At 37.7% G+C, this 17,081-nt stretch overlaps 2 protein-coding genes across 2 annotated transcripts; one reads left to right on the forward strand and one right to left on the reverse strand.

Annotated features, from left to right (window-relative positions):
* Nucleotides 1-410: 410 nt before the first annotated feature.
* clpxa (caseinolytic mitochondrial matrix peptidase chaperone subunit Xa) lies at nucleotides 411-8,699 on the reverse strand. Its single transcript, XM_063012690.1, has 14 exons — nucleotides 8,336-8,699; nucleotides 7,906-8,057; nucleotides 7,670-7,787; nucleotides 6,709-6,863; nucleotides 6,142-6,304; nucleotides 5,579-5,620; nucleotides 4,830-5,006; nucleotides 3,897-4,061; nucleotides 3,661-3,749; nucleotides 3,309-3,473; nucleotides 2,887-3,189; nucleotides 2,688-2,780; nucleotides 2,504-2,610; nucleotides 411-2,336 (listed from the first exon to the last, which is right to left on the reverse strand). The coding sequence occupies exons 1-14, from the start codon at nucleotides 8,388-8,390 to the stop codon at nucleotides 2,246-2,248; spliced, it is 1,875 nt and encodes a 624-aa protein (XP_062868760.1). The 5' UTR covers nucleotides 8,391-8,699; the 3' UTR covers nucleotides 411-2,245.
* Nucleotides 8,700-10,117: 1,418 nt separating this feature from the next.
* On the forward strand, nucleotides 10,118-15,756 carry spg21 (SPG21 abhydrolase domain containing, maspardin). The gene is made up of 9 exons (XM_063012963.1): nucleotides 10,118-10,211; nucleotides 12,578-12,642; nucleotides 13,047-13,208; nucleotides 13,494-13,574; nucleotides 13,655-13,800; nucleotides 13,949-14,057; nucleotides 14,403-14,510; nucleotides 14,598-14,738; nucleotides 15,618-15,756. Exons 2-9 carry the CDS (start codon nucleotides 12,580-12,582, stop codon nucleotides 15,738-15,740), a joined length of 933 nt encoding a protein of 310 aa, XP_062869033.1. The 5' UTR covers nucleotides 10,118-10,211; nucleotides 12,578-12,579; the 3' UTR covers nucleotides 15,741-15,756.
* The last annotated feature ends 1,325 nt before the right edge of the window (nucleotides 15,757-17,081 follow it).

Consider the following 17,081-nt stretch of genomic DNA (forward strand, 5'->3'; position numbering starts at 1 on the left):
TTTTTAACGGTGGATAGAAACATGTTGGGAGTGGCCATCATCTCTAATCGTCCCCATCTGGCCTCTGAGACCCTTTTATTTATATCCAGTAACACAGCAAGGTGTGAATAACAGATCAAAAGTCTTAAATCATGTGTTCCATGATTCACTTTATATTTATTTGTCTGTAAGAATCATTATTTCCTGTAAAATTAAGCTTAACCACAAAAGTTTTACTTCTATTTACCACAAATCTAATGAATTTGCTAATGGTGGATCCAGTGTCACTAGAAATCACTAGATACAAATTGGATCATTAAAATCTCAGCAGTAGAAGTTAACATTAAAGACCTTTGTCTCACCCAAGTGCCCACTAATGATTATATTTAATAAATTCAGTGCCAGTGCTCAAGAAAGCCATCCAAAACCAATGACATTAACAACAGCTTTATTTATTTAATATATTTAAAAAAAACACACTACAAAAGACTAAAGTAGCAAAGTCTGACTAGAATCTTAGAATAATAAGTTAATTGAATTAACTAAATTATTAACATTATACTGTTATGTCTGGTATGTTCAACCCCAACTGTAAGAGATCTTAAAGTATCTAAAAGTTTCCACTGCACAGCATAACAGAACTGCTTCAGCACCAACAGAATGTAACGGTACAAAGGCTGGTGCTATCAGCACTGATTACTGCAGCACCAAACACACGAATCGACTGGAAAATTTCTTCTTCAAAAGTTTCAGCCACACGTTTTGAATTCTCTAAACTATAAAAACGGATCACACAGCAGTGAACAAACATCGATACTCTCTGATCATACAGAAAATTAAACCTATTAAGGTTGTTTCAGGCGACAATGCTTAAAAAAATAAATTAAATTTACATTTAAAAAGAGAGAAAATATTTTTTTTTTATAGTTTGTTCCAAGTGCTTTTTTAAATAATTGCTGTTTGTAGATGCTTCTGTACATGACAGTCCATGAGATGCACAAGTTCATTCAGAGAAGTTTTGAATACATTCAGGTTTTAGAAATCATGTTTTACAGTAAATGCTCATTTCTCACATTGTACCATCAGCCGTCAGACTGAATCAGATCATTACAAAATGCACCAGCACAAAAACATTGTGGCTCAGATGAAAACAGCAGCAGAAACTGAAATACTAAGAATGTAACAACACAAATTTCACTCAAATATGTATCAGCACTACAGTACATTTTCATATGATATCCAATAATGTTTATTACAATTACACTATATGGCCAAAAGTATTTGGACACATTAGCTTGTCAAACAGCTCATTTTAAAAACAAACATTTGAGTCAGAAGAGCATTTGTATGGCTGTGTTAATGTTGATGTTCCAGTTCAAACCGAGCTTTTCTTCATGTCTTTATAGAGCTCGCTTTGTGCACAGAGATAGTCTAAAATAGAAAAGGGCCTTCCCTAAACTGTTCCTGCAAAGTTGGAAGCATATTTACATAATATCATTGATTTTTTTTTTATCTGTTAGAAACTGTTGTGGCTGAAACACAAGAATTACAAGGGGTGTCCCAATACTTTTGTCCAATATGCAGCATTTTCATTAAACATGATTGAGTTTTAAGTTAATACTTTTTTCATCATTAATTGTTAGATATAGTAACCAGGTTTGTTGGAGTAAAGCTTTGCCTGTGGAGGGATTAAACAGACTCAAGCATGTGAGTGAATTTTTAATATTAGAAGTAATTTTATATATGCAATCACTTATTTGAAAGACAAAGCTATAAAAATTCATTACAAAGTCAGTTTAATAAGAATCTGGTGTTGCAACATGAGACATTTTAAAGAATTTATTTGACTAGCAGATGAAACTAAAACAGCAAACGTGATTAAACTGTAGAATGTGACATGATTAATATAACATGTTTATTAGTGAAGGAAACGGGTTGTGCAAGTTCATGTTTAAAAAAAACAACAACTTACACCCTTGTTAATTCTACTGAATTTAACATCTGAAGATCTCATAAAAATCAAAACATTGTTCATCATAAAATAATTTCTTTTACATTTATTATTAACAGTCACTCTCTGGAAGGCAAAGCTTTAAACACAATTTCTAAATATATTAGTTACACATTTCACACTGTAGGAGTTTATAAACTCTTTAGTACAGACGGTTTGGAGTCGGTGGGTCTGTGGGAGGACTGGTGCAGTGAAACTTAAACAGGACTGAAGTCACTCGTCATTTTAAACGATCTGATCGGTTATGTCGGGTAATTAATTTTTGGCTGCATCAGCCTGTCTGGTCCAGGTCTCATCCTCCATTCCAGAGTCGTAGTCCTCCTCTGCTGGATCTTTAGCCGGGGCTCTGTGGAAAACAGAACATTTATGATTCAGATTATGTTTGATTTGGTTTTAAAAATATATAAAGATAATAATAAAATAAATATTTGTGGGAATATAAATTCCTGAGGAGGAAATCTACAGTCTCCACATGTTCTCCACAAAAAAAACCTTCACCCTGGTGAGCCTCACCTCACGTATCGAGGATCCGCTTTGCCCAGCACAACATCCTGGTTCACCTCCACAGCTACAACGTCTGAGTGTGGAACTTCAAACATGGGGTCCAGCAGCAGCTTCTCCTGTCGAGGGAACAACGTTAGAACTGCACGGCAACGTTAGTGAGAACGCGTGAGTAATAACACACAGAAACACTCACCATGATCGATCTCAGACCTCGGGCACCCGTCTTTCGTTCCAGTGCCATTCTAGCTATCGCTCGCAGGGCATCAGGGGTAACACTGAGGTCACACTAGATTAAAGACAGACTGGATTAATTCTAACCCTAGATGAAGCGTGTACAGAAGTGGTGTAGAGTGTTAATTATTAAATTATGAAGTGTTGTGTTGGTGCAGTACCTTGTCCATGCTGAACAAGGCCTGGTACTGAGGCACCACGGCATTACGCGGTTCCGTCAGGATGCGGACGAGCGTTTCCTCGTCCAGGCTGTGCAGCGGCACCACTACAGGAAGTCGCCCCACGAACTCCGGGATCATCCCGAACTCAATAAGGTCACGAGCTTCCACATGCTTCAGGAGTCTGTCCTTCTCCTCAATTTCAGCCACGGCGTCCACCTCTCTACCCGACGTGTGGGCCACATCTGCTGCAGCTGCTGCCCGACGACCTTTACCCAGGTTAGATGGTGCACCAAAGCCAAGATACTACCAGCGTTAAAAATAAAGTCTGATTAAATTCAGAACAGCTAGAATACATACATATAAAACATTACAGATTAATGATCAGTACTTGGCTGATATAAATGTTTCATATGAAAACAAACCTTCTCGTTCTTTCTTCTGCTGATGATTCGGTCCAATCCATTGAAAGCACCAGATGCTACAAATAAGATGTTTGTAGTGTCGACCTGTACAGTTTCTCCTCTGAGTTTCCTGGTGTTCTTCTCAGGAACATTTACAATCGTACCTTCCAAAAGTTTCAGCAAACCCTATAAAAGGTCACAGCATCAGTAAGATCTATTTCATCTGCATTTATGTGTATTCTATATTTAAAGACGTAGTTACGAACAGAATTGTGCTAAATGTGTCACTGCGCAGATCATATGTAGAATCTTGTTTTACAGTTTTATTATAAAATCATTTACGATTATTTAATCGCTGATTTTTATCACTAACCTGCTGAACTCCTTCTCCACCAACATCCCTCAACTGATGGATCCCAGGAACACTGCCAATTTTATCCACTTCATCCAGAAACACTATACCTATAAACCACAATTCAACAAATCTAAATTAACACACACACACACATTCAAATTCCACTCACTCACTTACCAGTAAGCAGAAATGACCCAGATGTTTCAGATGTGTCTACAGAAATCAGAATTCTAACCCTGGATTCCTCTCCTTACCTTGCTGAGCTTTCTCGATGACGTAGTTGGCGTCCTGCAGCAGTTTGGCGATGACTGATTCAATATCCTCACCCACATAACCAGCCTGTGTGAGGGTAGTGCAGTCACAGATCGCAAAAGGAACGTCCAAACAATTAGCCAGAGTCTGAGCCAACAGCGTCTTACCTGCAGCACAAATTTTATTTTAATTCAGTTTAAAGGAGATGCTGTGATGTCGTGGACACACATGGTCGTAATTACAGCGCACACACACAATTAGCTTCACAAACTTCTGCACATTTTAATGCACCATTACTGAATTTTAAACATTAAACGAATTAAACAATAAATGTAGCATGTGTGACTCATTAACAGTAATTACGTTTGTAATTTTTAAATGAGTAATTGTGCATTAAAAGATGCAGAAGTTTGTGCCCTGTGGAGAACATGTTCACTTATTTTTAATTAAAAATTAAAAATGTTTATAAATAAAACAAGTTAAATCATGGGGGTGGCAGTAATAAATCCATTTTCAGGTATTGGAACAGAATTATTGATGTATTATATGAAAATCAATTATGTTGTTTTTACAGTAAAGAAGCACTAAAGCTACTAAATAAGTGTGATAAAAACTACAAGTAGTCTTAACTACTAATTATAAACTAATTACCATTACAAATGATTATTTGAATGTATGATTAAGGCTACGTGTACTGAGTTCTCTCTCATGGCTGTAGTGTGTTACCTGTTAAATTTCACTTTACTGACGTATCACATGGAACTAAGTTAAAGTTTCTTGTTAATACTGGACTAGGTACGTAAATATTAATGCAGTGTGCTGTGAGAGGAGAAGATTTTCATTCCTAACACTCTTTTTTTCAGCTCATCACTTTAACAGACACTTCTACACATCTTTATTTTCCTCAGATTTATGAAAGGTTGAAGCAGTCAGACCAGAGCCAGTAGGACCCAGCAGCACGATGTTGCTCTTCTCCAGCTTGATGTCAGTTTGGGTGGAGTCGAGAACTTCGCCTCCTCTTCGTTCCTGAGGAGCCTGCTGGTTCACCTGCTGCTGCATGGAGGCTCCGAGAGCGTTTCCATGAGGGCTGATCCCTGCGATCTGCAGCAGTTCTGCCGCAACAACACAAAACCAATAAAACAGAATGCTGCTTTCCATCCAAGCTTCTGGAAATACTCCATGTTCATGTTTTTAAGCTGGTGTAATACAGAGTAAGTTAATTACATTTACATTTTCAGCATTTAGCAGACGCTTTTATCCAAAGCGACTTACACAATGAGCAATTGAGGGTTAAGGGTCTTGCTCAGGGACCCAACAGTGGCAACTTGGTGGTGGCGGGGCTTGAACCGGCAACCTTCTGATTACTAGTCTAGTAACTTAACCACTGAGCTATCACTGGCCCAACAAGCTTCTCATAACCCTGACCCAACTGATGATTAACTACTTTTACTTTTAAGAGGTCTGATTGTCTGTTTTCTCCCTCAGTGTTAATTTTTGGAAGGACACTGGGGAGAAGGACCGAGCTCTTTGGCATTTGTACAACAAACATTTTTTTAATCGTATCAGATCAGAAACTCTGAAAATTTAGTGGGAAGTTTGTGGGATCCAAAAATAGTTTTAATAATTCAACCATAGAAAGCACGAGGAAACATCAAAATGTTACGGAGCGTAACAAAACACTTACTTGTAAATCTGTACTCATCCTCCCGACGTCTTAGCTCTAGCTCTACAGGAAAAGTGAAGATTTACAGTCACATTACCACCATCACGCATTCAGCTTTCTGCCATTTTTAATTGTACAAATGCCAAATGACAAAATAGTTTCTAAGTACAAATGCAGTGCTGATAATGATTCAACACACGAGTTACAGTCAGTAATTGAATGCCTAAACTGTGCATGTATATGGTGGGTGTAGCTTATGATATGGTTTAAAGATAGATAATACAGTAATACATTTATGTAAACCTATGAATCTGAACTTATGCTATAAAATACAGCAATAAGCCACGAGAGGCCGTGCGTTACTGTGATTTTAGCACGGGGAATGACGGGGAATGAACGCGGCTCAGCCAATCAGATTTTAGGACCGGAACTATCCGTTTTATAATGATTTATTTTGTACCTGGATTAAACTAAAAAGTTAAATAATAAAATTTACCATTAAACCTTAAAGTATTTTAATAAAAAAAACTCTGCTCATCAGGGTTTTTTGAGACAAATCCCTCACACATGTAGGTGGTTCGTACCTCGGGGTGTGAGGGAGGCCTGCTTCTCAACGTCCACCTGCTGCTGTCTGGAACCAGTCGGCAGGTTGTTATAAATGCGTTTGTAGTGATTGTAGACGGCCACCGACAAAACCTTCTTTGCGTGGGCCTGACCCACCACATATTTATCGAGATAAGCATAGATCTGTTAAAAAGAGATGCCGTAATTATTAAGTCACTAAAAAACATTGTTTAAAGACTGCACTGTTTAAAGGGCAGAAATAATAGACACAAATTCACAGAACTGAAGACATGAAACATGGACAGTCCTCTTTAGAATTATTAGTAATTAATCTCAAAACTAACAAAAATGTTTCATTCTTTTTAATCTTTAATTCAATTTACTCCACGAAAACATTCCTTAATAATTCTTTTTAACAAAAACAGTTAAATTACTCATTTAAAAATATTGTCCACAAACAACCTGAAGAACTGTTTTATTCGTTTTAATGCTTTAATTATCTGAGTGATGAAAAGCTCATTAATTAAACAGTATAAAATCAGCCTTTAATCTAGGATCATGAAACAGACTTCTGAATGAATCGGCACCTTTTTGGGAGGAGGTGGTGGTTTCTGTTGAAAAGCCAACTTCACCGCTTCAGCAGCTGATTCAGGATCTTTATTCAGACTCTTTTTAGTGTCTGTTTCTGACAACACCACAAAAAAGTGGTGACATTTTTCACACTTCACAAATCTAGTAGAGGCTGAAAAAAAACAACAAAATCATTATTAGAAAGCAATTATAAACTAATGCATTTAGAAGACACAAATCTACCTTCTGCAGTTTGAATTAATGTTATAAGTACAGACTATTTTATCATTCATATTAATATACATGTTTTTGCTTTATATAAATGTTTTCATACACAATAAGAACTCACATCAGAGTATCAGCAGCACTGCTGAAACAAATAAATAAAGTAACCACAGAAGAGTGTGGATTCCTCTCAAGTACTGCCCAAAGTTACAAACATGTATATTAATGCTCTGCATGAATCAACTACATATATAACAGAGAGCACACAAGCTAACACATAGGAATATATATTTTCAGACCTCACTGGATTTTTGCAAATGAGCATTCCATGTTCTCCTCTATAGAACACTCCAAACTTTCATCATCATACATGATGTGACAGACACTGAATAACATTTAAAACATTTAAACTGGCTTTTTGACTCAGTTGGTGTCAGATATCTTTTCCCCCTCAATTTAAAAAATATGTAAAAATATATTTTAAGGCAAATATGGTGTAAACACATGATTTTGCAGAATCGTTCCACTCTCATCTGTACAGCACTTATTTAAACTTAATATTTAAAAAAATCAATGAGCTGTTACACAAATATTTAATTTTAGAAAAAGTTTGTCCAGTCCAGCCACATATTCCACATGGAGACGCTGAAGGTCAATAAACTCGGTCAGTTAGAACATTTTACCTCATGTGTAGTAACACAGTTTAACAAAGATAAGAAATTGCTTCACTCCATCAGAGCTTCAGTTACTCACAGACGAAAGTTTCTACGTGTGTGCACGGATCTCCACACTTCGGGCATCGAAGCTGACCGCCACCTTTCCCTGAGTTACCTGAGCCAGATCTTTTACCACTTCCATCACTCACAGATTTCTGGAAAGGAAATTAAGCAAAGCAAACATCTTTATTATAAACAAAATAACTAAACTTAAGGATACATCAATGGGAAAAAACACAAAAGGAAAAAAAGAACATCTAAACCGAAGGCCACCTTTCCACCATCTCCATCTTTCATTCCATCCTTGGCTGCGAAATAAACTGAAGTTTCTGAGAAGCTTCTGACTGGAACTGTTCGGTTCAGGAGAATTTCATGAGCTGCTGGTCTGATCACAGAGAGGAACTGAACTCTAGATCCACAGATCCCTGAATCACCAACAAGAAATAAAGAAATAAACACTAATTACACATTAATCTGAAATTATACAGATAATAATACAATAATAAAGTCATCATTTATAAATAACCATTAAAACTACACACATAGTGCAAAAGTTATCACACCCTACAAATAAACTAAAACAGTAATCAACAGTAACTGACAGTAAATTTTTCTACCTGATCTGAGGTGAAAAGTCGTTTACGCTATCTATCATGTTAGCATGCTGGCTAAGTAGATGAGCTAACAGATAAAATGTATTTACCTTTGTGTGCTGAGTTAATAAGCACTCTTGCCGCTGAAGCGCATTTACAGGACATGTTTCCCGTGTAAAGTCACTAATTTTCTTTTGGATTTTTGCCTGACAGACAAATAAAAGTAGTTGAAACAAAGATAATAATAAACCGCTATGCTAACCAGCTGTAGTTACACCATACCGTTCAATTTAGCTGTGTTAGCTTGCTAAGGGGGCTAAACGTTTGAACAAATAATTAACCGATAAGTATCCTGTTTAGTTCAAGCCAAATAATAAATATTTAAGAATCTTTTATAAAGAAATCTGAAATGACAAAGAACAATGTTCTCTTATTGACAAAACAGCGTTAGCTCGGTATGTGACTAGCTAAGCTAGCTGAAAGTTAGACCAGCCAAAGACTGTCAGTTTGGGTGAATCTCAAAAAAGTGATTACTCCCTATGTAGGTGCACTATGTAGGGTTAACCAACAGATTCCCTGAGCCTTATAAAGTGCCCTATAAACCTAGTGTGGGTGTATTTAGGACACAATCATAATCAAGACAAACATGACGAAAGCAAAGTGAGCTTGTCGCAACATTCAGCAGCAACCTGATTCACTCGAATCCGATTCATTCGAATCAACTGATTCACTCGATTCATCCGACTCACCCGAATTACCTGATTGTACACACCGTTATAGAGGACAAACTGCAAACTTAATAATGACAGTAACTAAAGTGTTAATAGTGTTAAATTAATGATTATAATAGGAGTGAGGAGAGTGCAGGCAGGCAGAGGATCCATGCTGTGGGTGAAAGGAGTGATTTGTGATAGAATCTGCCAGAGTGAAAGGGAAAGTCTACATGACAGTAGTGAGACCTGCTGTGTTGTACGACTTGCTATGCGACGAGGACGGACAGGATTAGGATCAGGAGGGAGATGGGACCGAGCAGGTAAGATGTTCTGGAGAGTGAGGGAGGAGAGATTGAGATGGTTTGAGCATGTGCAGAAGAGGGATGAGAGAAGGATGGAGAGGATGGATGTATTTCATTCATTCATTGCCTGTTTTACTCTCTAATTCACTTGGCGAGGGTTAGAGGAAACACAGGGGCAAATTATGATCTTTATCTAGCCTGACTGCATGTCTTTGGACTGTGGGAGGAAACCGGAGCTCCCAGAAGAAACCCACACAGACATGGGGAGAGCATGCAAAACTCCACACGAAAAGGACTCCACCTGGGAATCGAGAACCCAGGAGCCCTGTGAGGCGACAGTGCCACCCACCGAGCCCCTGTGCCGCCCAGTGTATAAATGTGGTGAGGGAGGATGTTCAGGACCGAGCAAGGTGGAGCAGCCTAAATAATAGTAATAATAATAATAATAATAATAATAACAATAATAATAATAATATTAACAATAATGATAATAAAATAATAATAATATTAATAATAATAATAATAACAATAATAATAATAACAATAACATCAATATTAATAATAATAACAACAACAACAACAACAATAATAACAACAACAACAATAATAATAATATTAACAATAATAATAATAACAATAATAATATTAACAATAATAATAAAATAATAATAATCATAATAATAATAATAACAATAATAATATTTAAACAGTTCTATTTCAGTTTAATTAAGGGTTTGCAAGTTTTGTACACAGAGTGATGAATGTAAAAGTTTATTAGTTTAAATGAGTTTAAATGTTTTTATGATTAGCTTTATAAGCCACACACAGCGCATGCGCGTTGCAGAGACAAGCGATATTCGCGCGTGCGCAAAGCATTCCATAATGTCTCGGATGCGGAACTGATTGTCATGTGACTGAGGAAAGAAAAACCAAAATGTTTTTTATTCAGAGCTGAAAATCTTCAGTTAAAGGTAAATAATGTTAAATAATGTTAAATAATGTTAAATGATTTCTTATAAATGTGATGAAACTATAGAAACATGTTTATTAGTGTTGCTGTGTATGTAATGTTGAGTCTGTATGTGAGTGTTTACTGAGCTGTAAAGATAAAGAATTAAAGTTCATTTTGTCCCCTTTCATTTTTTATAGGTTTTGAGTTTAGTTCTTATAATCTGTTTATATTTATTTACATTACATTTGAATTTATATAGAAAGTAAGATGATGTCTGGATTCATCTGAGCTACATTTGTTGTGTTTTAGATTCACTTTGTTAGAATCGTTTATTTAAACCACTAAACAAAAACACAGAAATGATTTAATTATTTAAAACTTCTTTTCTTTCTTTAGTGTTTGTGTATAATTTATGTTTTAAACCACAAACTCATCAGATAATTTTTATTCACTGATATGAATCAGATCACCCGTCACTGTCAAAAACTTGCAGCCACTGTTGGGCCCTTGAGCAAGGCCCTTAACAGCTGTACAATGGCTTATCCTGCGCTTTATCCCCAGCTCTCAAAGAAGGAGGGATATGTAAAAAAAAACGTCATTATACTGGGTGTCTGTATCTGTATACAGTGTATCACAAAAGTGAGTACACCCCTCACATTTCTGCAGATATTTAAGTATATCTTTTCATGGGACAACACTGACAAAATGACACTTTGACACAATGAAAAGTAGTCTGTGTGCAGCTTATATAACAGTGTAAATTTATTCTTCCCTCAAAATAACTCAATATACAGCCATTAATGTCTAAACCACCGGCAACAAAAGTGAGTACACCCCTTAGTGAAAGTTCCTGAAGTGTCAATATTTTGTGTGGCCACCATTATTTCCCAGAACTGCCTTAACTCTCCTGGGCATGGAGTTTACCAGAGCTTCACAGGTTGCCACTGGAATGCTTTTCCACTCCTCCATGACGACATCACGGAGCTGGCGGATATTCGAGACTTTGCGCTCCTCCACCTTCCGCTTGAGGATGCCCCAAAGATGTTCTATTGGGTTTAGGTCTGGAGACATGCTTGGCCAGTCCATCACCTTTACCCTCAGCCTCTTCAATAAAGCAGTGGTCGTCTTAGAGGTGTGTTTGGGGTCATTATCATGCTGGAACACTGCCCTGCGACCCAGTTTCCGGAGGGAGGGGATCATGCTCTGCTTCAGTATTTCACAGTACATATTGGAGTTCATGTGTCCCTCAATGAAATGTAACTCCCCAACACCTGCTGCACTCATGCAGCCCCAGACCATGGCATTCCCACCACCATGCTTGACTGTAGGCATGACACACTTATCTTTGTACTCCTCACCTGATTGCCGCCACACATGCTTGAGACCCTCTGAACCAAACAAATTAATCTTGGTCTCATCAGACCATAGGACATGGTTCCAGTAATCCATGTCCTTTGTTGACATGTCTTCAGCAAACTGTTTGCGGGCTTTCTTGTGTAGAGACTTCAGAAGAGGCTTCCTTCTGGGGTGACAGCCATGCAGACCAATTTGATGTAGTGTGCGGCGTATGGTCTGAGCACTGACAGGCTGACCCCCCACCTTTTCAATCTCTGCAGCAATGCTGACAGCACTCCTGCGCCTATCTTTCAAAGACAGCAGTTGGATGTGACGCCGAGCACGTGCACTCAGCTTCTTTGGACGACCAACGCGAGGTCTGTTCTGAGTGGACCCTGCTCTTTTAAAACGCTGGATGATCTTGGCCACTGTGCTGCAGCTCAGTTTCAGGGTGTTGGCAATCTTCTTGTAGCCTTGGCCATCTTCATGTAGCGCAACAATTCGTCTTTTAAGATCCTCAGAGAGTTCTTTGCCATGAGGTGCCATGTTGGAACTTTCAGTGACCAGTATGAGAGAGTGTGAGAGCTGTACTACTATTGAACACACCTGCTCCCTATGCACACCTGAGACCTAGTAACACTAACAAATCACATGACATTTTGGAGGGAAAATGACAAGCAGTGCTCAATTTGGACATTTAGGGGTGTAGTCTCTTAGGGGTGTACTCACTTTTGTTGCCGGTGGTTTAGACATTAATGGCTGTATATTGAGTTATTTTGAGGGAAGAATAAATGTACACTGTTATATAAGCTGCACACAGATTACTTTTCATTGTGTCAAAGTGTCATTTTGTCAGTGTTGTCCCATGAAAAGATATACTTAAATATCTGCAGAAGTGTGAGCGGTGTACTCACTTTTGTGATACACTGTATATGACAAATAGAGGCGCTCAATATTCCACCTAGTACTGGGGACACTTGGGTTTTGTTTTTATTTGTTTTTGGAAAAGTGGCCGCTGATGTGATCTGTTCATTTTTTTTGTTCTTTTAGAAATGGAGGAGATCAGAATGTCTCCTGATTATGTTTGGTTTCGAAGCTCAGTGCCGCTGAAAAGAGTAAGTATTCACTCTCTCATCACACAACACTGAGCGATGACGTGTTTCCGTTATTTTGTCCAGTGCTTCCTGCAAACACAACTGGTGTTAACAAATGAAATTAAGTTGACCAGTTAAAACATGGAATATCTTTGGTTTACTGTCTGCAATGAAATAAAAGTCAAAGTAAATGTACAAAACACATTTTTCTGATTTGCATTTTCATACTGTCCCAACATTTTCTGATTTGGGGTTGTGTGAAGAAAAGATCATGAGAACAGTTTGTGTACACACACACACACACACACACACACACACACACACACACACACACACACACGCTCTCATACGATTTTTATGATGATACCATGTGACGTCCTTGTGAACCGTCAGGAATGTGACTTTGCTCTGTTTGTTGTGTTTAGATTATAGTGGATGATGATGACAGTAAAGTTTGGTCGCTGTATGATGCCGGGCCAAAAACCATCAGATGCCCGATCATCTTCCTTCCTCCTGTAAGTGGCACGGCCGAGGTTTTCTTCCAGCAGGTGCTGGCGCTCACTGGCTGGGGTTACCGTGTTATTTCTGTAAGTCCATCAAAGTTTCTTTAACATTTTGTAAACTTGCTGAAATTTCTGAGTATTTGAATATTCTGTGTGAGTGTCTCATTATTGAAGAAAGATGAAGTGAAACACTTGGTCATGTTTACTGATGCTAACAGGCACAGGTATCACCTCTCAACATTTACTTTTGGTTAGATCAGGTGAAGCTGGATTATAAATTTTGTTAATAACGTCCAAATTTGAAAACTTTACTAATATAAAATCATTTTAAAATAAATTAGTGTTTGTGCCGTTATCTCTCTGCTGCAGCTTCAGTATCCTGTTTACTGGGATCTGCTGGAATTTTGTGATGGATTTAAGAAACTTCTAGACCACTTACAACTCGATAAGGTTTGTTAAATTTGTCTTTGTTTAATGTATTTTATTAAAGATATATTAAACATGAATTTACAGTATTGAAGTTTCTTTAGGTGCATTTATTTGGTGCTTCTCTGGGAGGATTTCTGGCTCAAAAATTTGCTGAAGTTACACATAAATCACCTCGTGTTCATTCTCTCATCCTGTGCAATTCATTCAGTGATACGTCGATTTTTAACCAAACATGGACAGCAAACAGGTACAGATCTGCACCCGTCGTATGATTTTATTAACTTACAAGGAGCTGAAGCTTTCCAACCGTCTCTGCTTGCATAAATTAATAGTTTTTTAGCTTCACTTGGACAGAAGAACAGAAACGTTTCTCACTTTGTGAAAATCTCTTTCAGTTTCTGGTTGATGCCGGCGTTCATGCTTAAGAAGATCGTTCTTGGAAACTTTGCTAAAGGACCTGTTGATTCTAAGATGGCAGATGCTATTGATTTTATGGTTGATAGAGTAAGTAATGAATATTTCTGTGTGTGTTTATAGGATTCTGAGCAGTTGTGATGAAACATCAGTAACAAAAGGATGAAAAAATATCAAAATAAATCCTGAGCACAGATGCAATAAAATTCTTGTCAGTTTGTTGTTATATAAGGTGCAGGAGTGTGTTTGAGTGTGTGTGGGATTAGTGTTAGTAGTGTTTGTATTTGTGGGTGTATATTACTGTGTGTGTATGAATTTGATGCTAGTTTATGTTATTAAAGGTAAATTAAAGTCTCTAGAACCGTAACCTTCATGCTAATGACTGAAACTGATGACTGGAGTGTGATTAGCTGACGATTCTGTTTGTGTTTTTAGCTGGAGAGTCTGAACCAGAGTGAACTGGCATCTCGACTCACATTAAACTGTCAAAACTCCTATATTGAGCCTCACAAAATAAAAGACGTTGCCGTCACCATTATGGACGTGAGTTTACGTGATGATTGTATTTAATTGTAGGTTTGGAACACTGCGCTGTATTTTAGCTTGTCTGTGTTTCTTGTTTCCGCGTAGGTGTTTGATCAGAGCGCTCTTTCTAACGAGGCGAAGGAGGAAATGTACAAACTGTACCCCCATGCTAGAAGGGCTCACCTTAAAACCGGCGGTAATTTCCCCTACCTGTGCCGGAGTGCTGAAGTGAATCTTTACATCCAAGTGAGTTCAGCTGCTTCAAACTGCACAAAATAATTCATAACTTTTATCAACTTTTTATTATTCCAGCACTGCTGCCTTGATCATGCTGCATCATTCAGCATCACATTAAATAAAAGATATATTTTCTGTGCTAGAACACGACCTTCCTGTAATCTTTATCATCACCAATAATGTTTTAGTAACGGTGTGAGTACATTTACGAACTGACTTGACTTGTCAGTTGTACAACTTGAACCAACAACCCTCTGATCGTCTTCCCAGTAAACTTACCACAAGGCTACCACTGCCCAAAAAGTTTACATACATGTGTGAAGGAGGAGCATTTTATGGCAGTGTTGGTGTTTCAGTGAATTCTGCAATGGTTCTTTTGCTGTGACTGAATAAATAGAACACGGTAATCATTGTGCTATTGTGTCTGATATTTATTCATTTATGCTGAGAGTAAATTCATCCAGATGCTCAAGAGCTGCTTAGAACTAGAAGCTCCCGTGAACGTGGTAAAACTGTCCATAATCCAGCAAGCGTTACATCACCATGAGCTTAGAGGCTGTTGTGGAAGTAAGAGTATCAGCTGCGTTTTTAGGTGCAAGGTCCAATTATTGCATCACAGAAAAAGAACAATTGCAGAAACCATTACAATTCTCAGACCGTTCTGATGTACATGTAACTTAAGTGTGTAAACGTTTTCTCTTCGTTGTTGTAACTTAAAATCTAAATGTTCTGAATTATTACCTGCTGCCCACCTGTGCCACCCCATGGAGAAATAAATACCAGATTTAATGGTTTTATCAGTTGGGGTTCATTTGAATATTTTTCTTCTCTTGAGCAGCAGAGCTACTGAACTGAATTATAAACACTGATTCTTTATCATTTCTGTAGATTCATCTGCGCCAGTTCCATGGAACACGATACGCGGCCATCAACCCCACCATGGTCAGTGCAGAAGAGCTTGAAGTCCAAAAGAGCAACCTGAATAACTGTGGAGAAAACGATGCTGAATAATAAAGTGATGCTTCTGGATCCGAGTATTAATGTCAAACATGAACATCGACAAAACATCAGAGTGGAAAGTTCATCTGTCTCGTTTTTTCTAAAAGGAATTCAATCAGAATAATGAACTGAAAGTATTTTTACTTTACAGAAAATATTTTGATATGTGTTATTACTGTAAATAATTTAAAGCTGGATTCTTCTGAACTGGTTGCCTTATACTTGCATCTGATCGATACTGAATTTGTGTTTTTTTCAGCTTTATGTATGTTTGTTACTGTCTGATGCACTGATTAAAAATATAAATTATAAATCTAAATGCTTTAAAAGGACAGAAACAATATACTTTATTAAATGTTATAAAGTATGGTAGCCCTCTACTGCTGAGATCTGGGGAACCAGCATTCAAATCTTTGTGGTGCTGGGCGGGCATCTAAGGTCCTGGTGGTGGTGGTGGTGGTGGTGGTGGGGTGGGATGGGTTGTATAAGGAGTCAAAACTTTTAGCTTAAACTACAGCAGGTAAGAGGAACAGATTTTGAGGGGTTTTTTGGATAATTTTTTTCTATATTTTACTCAATCTTATAATTTCTCATTTTCTTTGTTATAATTCTCTTGCTGCTTGTACCACTCTCACATTGGCTGAGGAGAGCTGAGGCTATCATGTGCCCCCTCCAACAATCGTACAATCACTGGCTGCATCAGAACCGTACTGCATACAAAGAGAAAAGCTATAAACTCTGAGAATCCTCCAGCACTATTGTAAACGCCTCGACCAGAGCAGAGGTTGTGATAACACCACCTAACATCCCAGCGGTGATGAGCAAGCGTATTGGATCTCTGCCCCACCTGACTGAACCTCAGTTTTGGATTTTAATTATTTCTGTAACCATTCTGTGACAGTATAATTGGAACACAGGCTTATTGTTCAAAACACAACTTTGTTCTTTTATAAGTTTATTCTGACTTTTAGAAAAAACCTGCTTAACTCAACAATATATAGACAACAGCTTGGATCATTTATGTAGTGGTGTGAACATCTAGAATGTCATGGCCTCCTGATTTAACTGCATATTTAATAATAAACTGTCACTTAATGCTTTGGTAAAAATGGTCCAGATGATCAAAAGTAATTAAAAAACCACCAGAAACAGGTCAATTTTAGTTACTGCTGGTACATGGATAATTATTTTTTGCATCCCAGCTGCCTTTTCATCAGAACTTTCACATTCACAAGTGGTAACTGTACCAACTGCAACAGCCATGCAAGGAACAAATGAAGGTCAGTGACTTACTTCTGAATAATGTGAATGTTGGGCTGCATCAGGTCGGTTTACCTGGACATGAATCCAACC

The sequence above is a fragment of the Trichomycterus rosablanca genome, chromosome 17, assembly GCF_030014385.1.
Source record: "Trichomycterus rosablanca isolate fTriRos1 chromosome 17, fTriRos1.hap1, whole genome shotgun sequence".
NCBI classification, from domain to species: domain Eukaryota; kingdom Metazoa; phylum Chordata; class Actinopteri; order Siluriformes; family Trichomycteridae; genus Trichomycterus; species Trichomycterus rosablanca.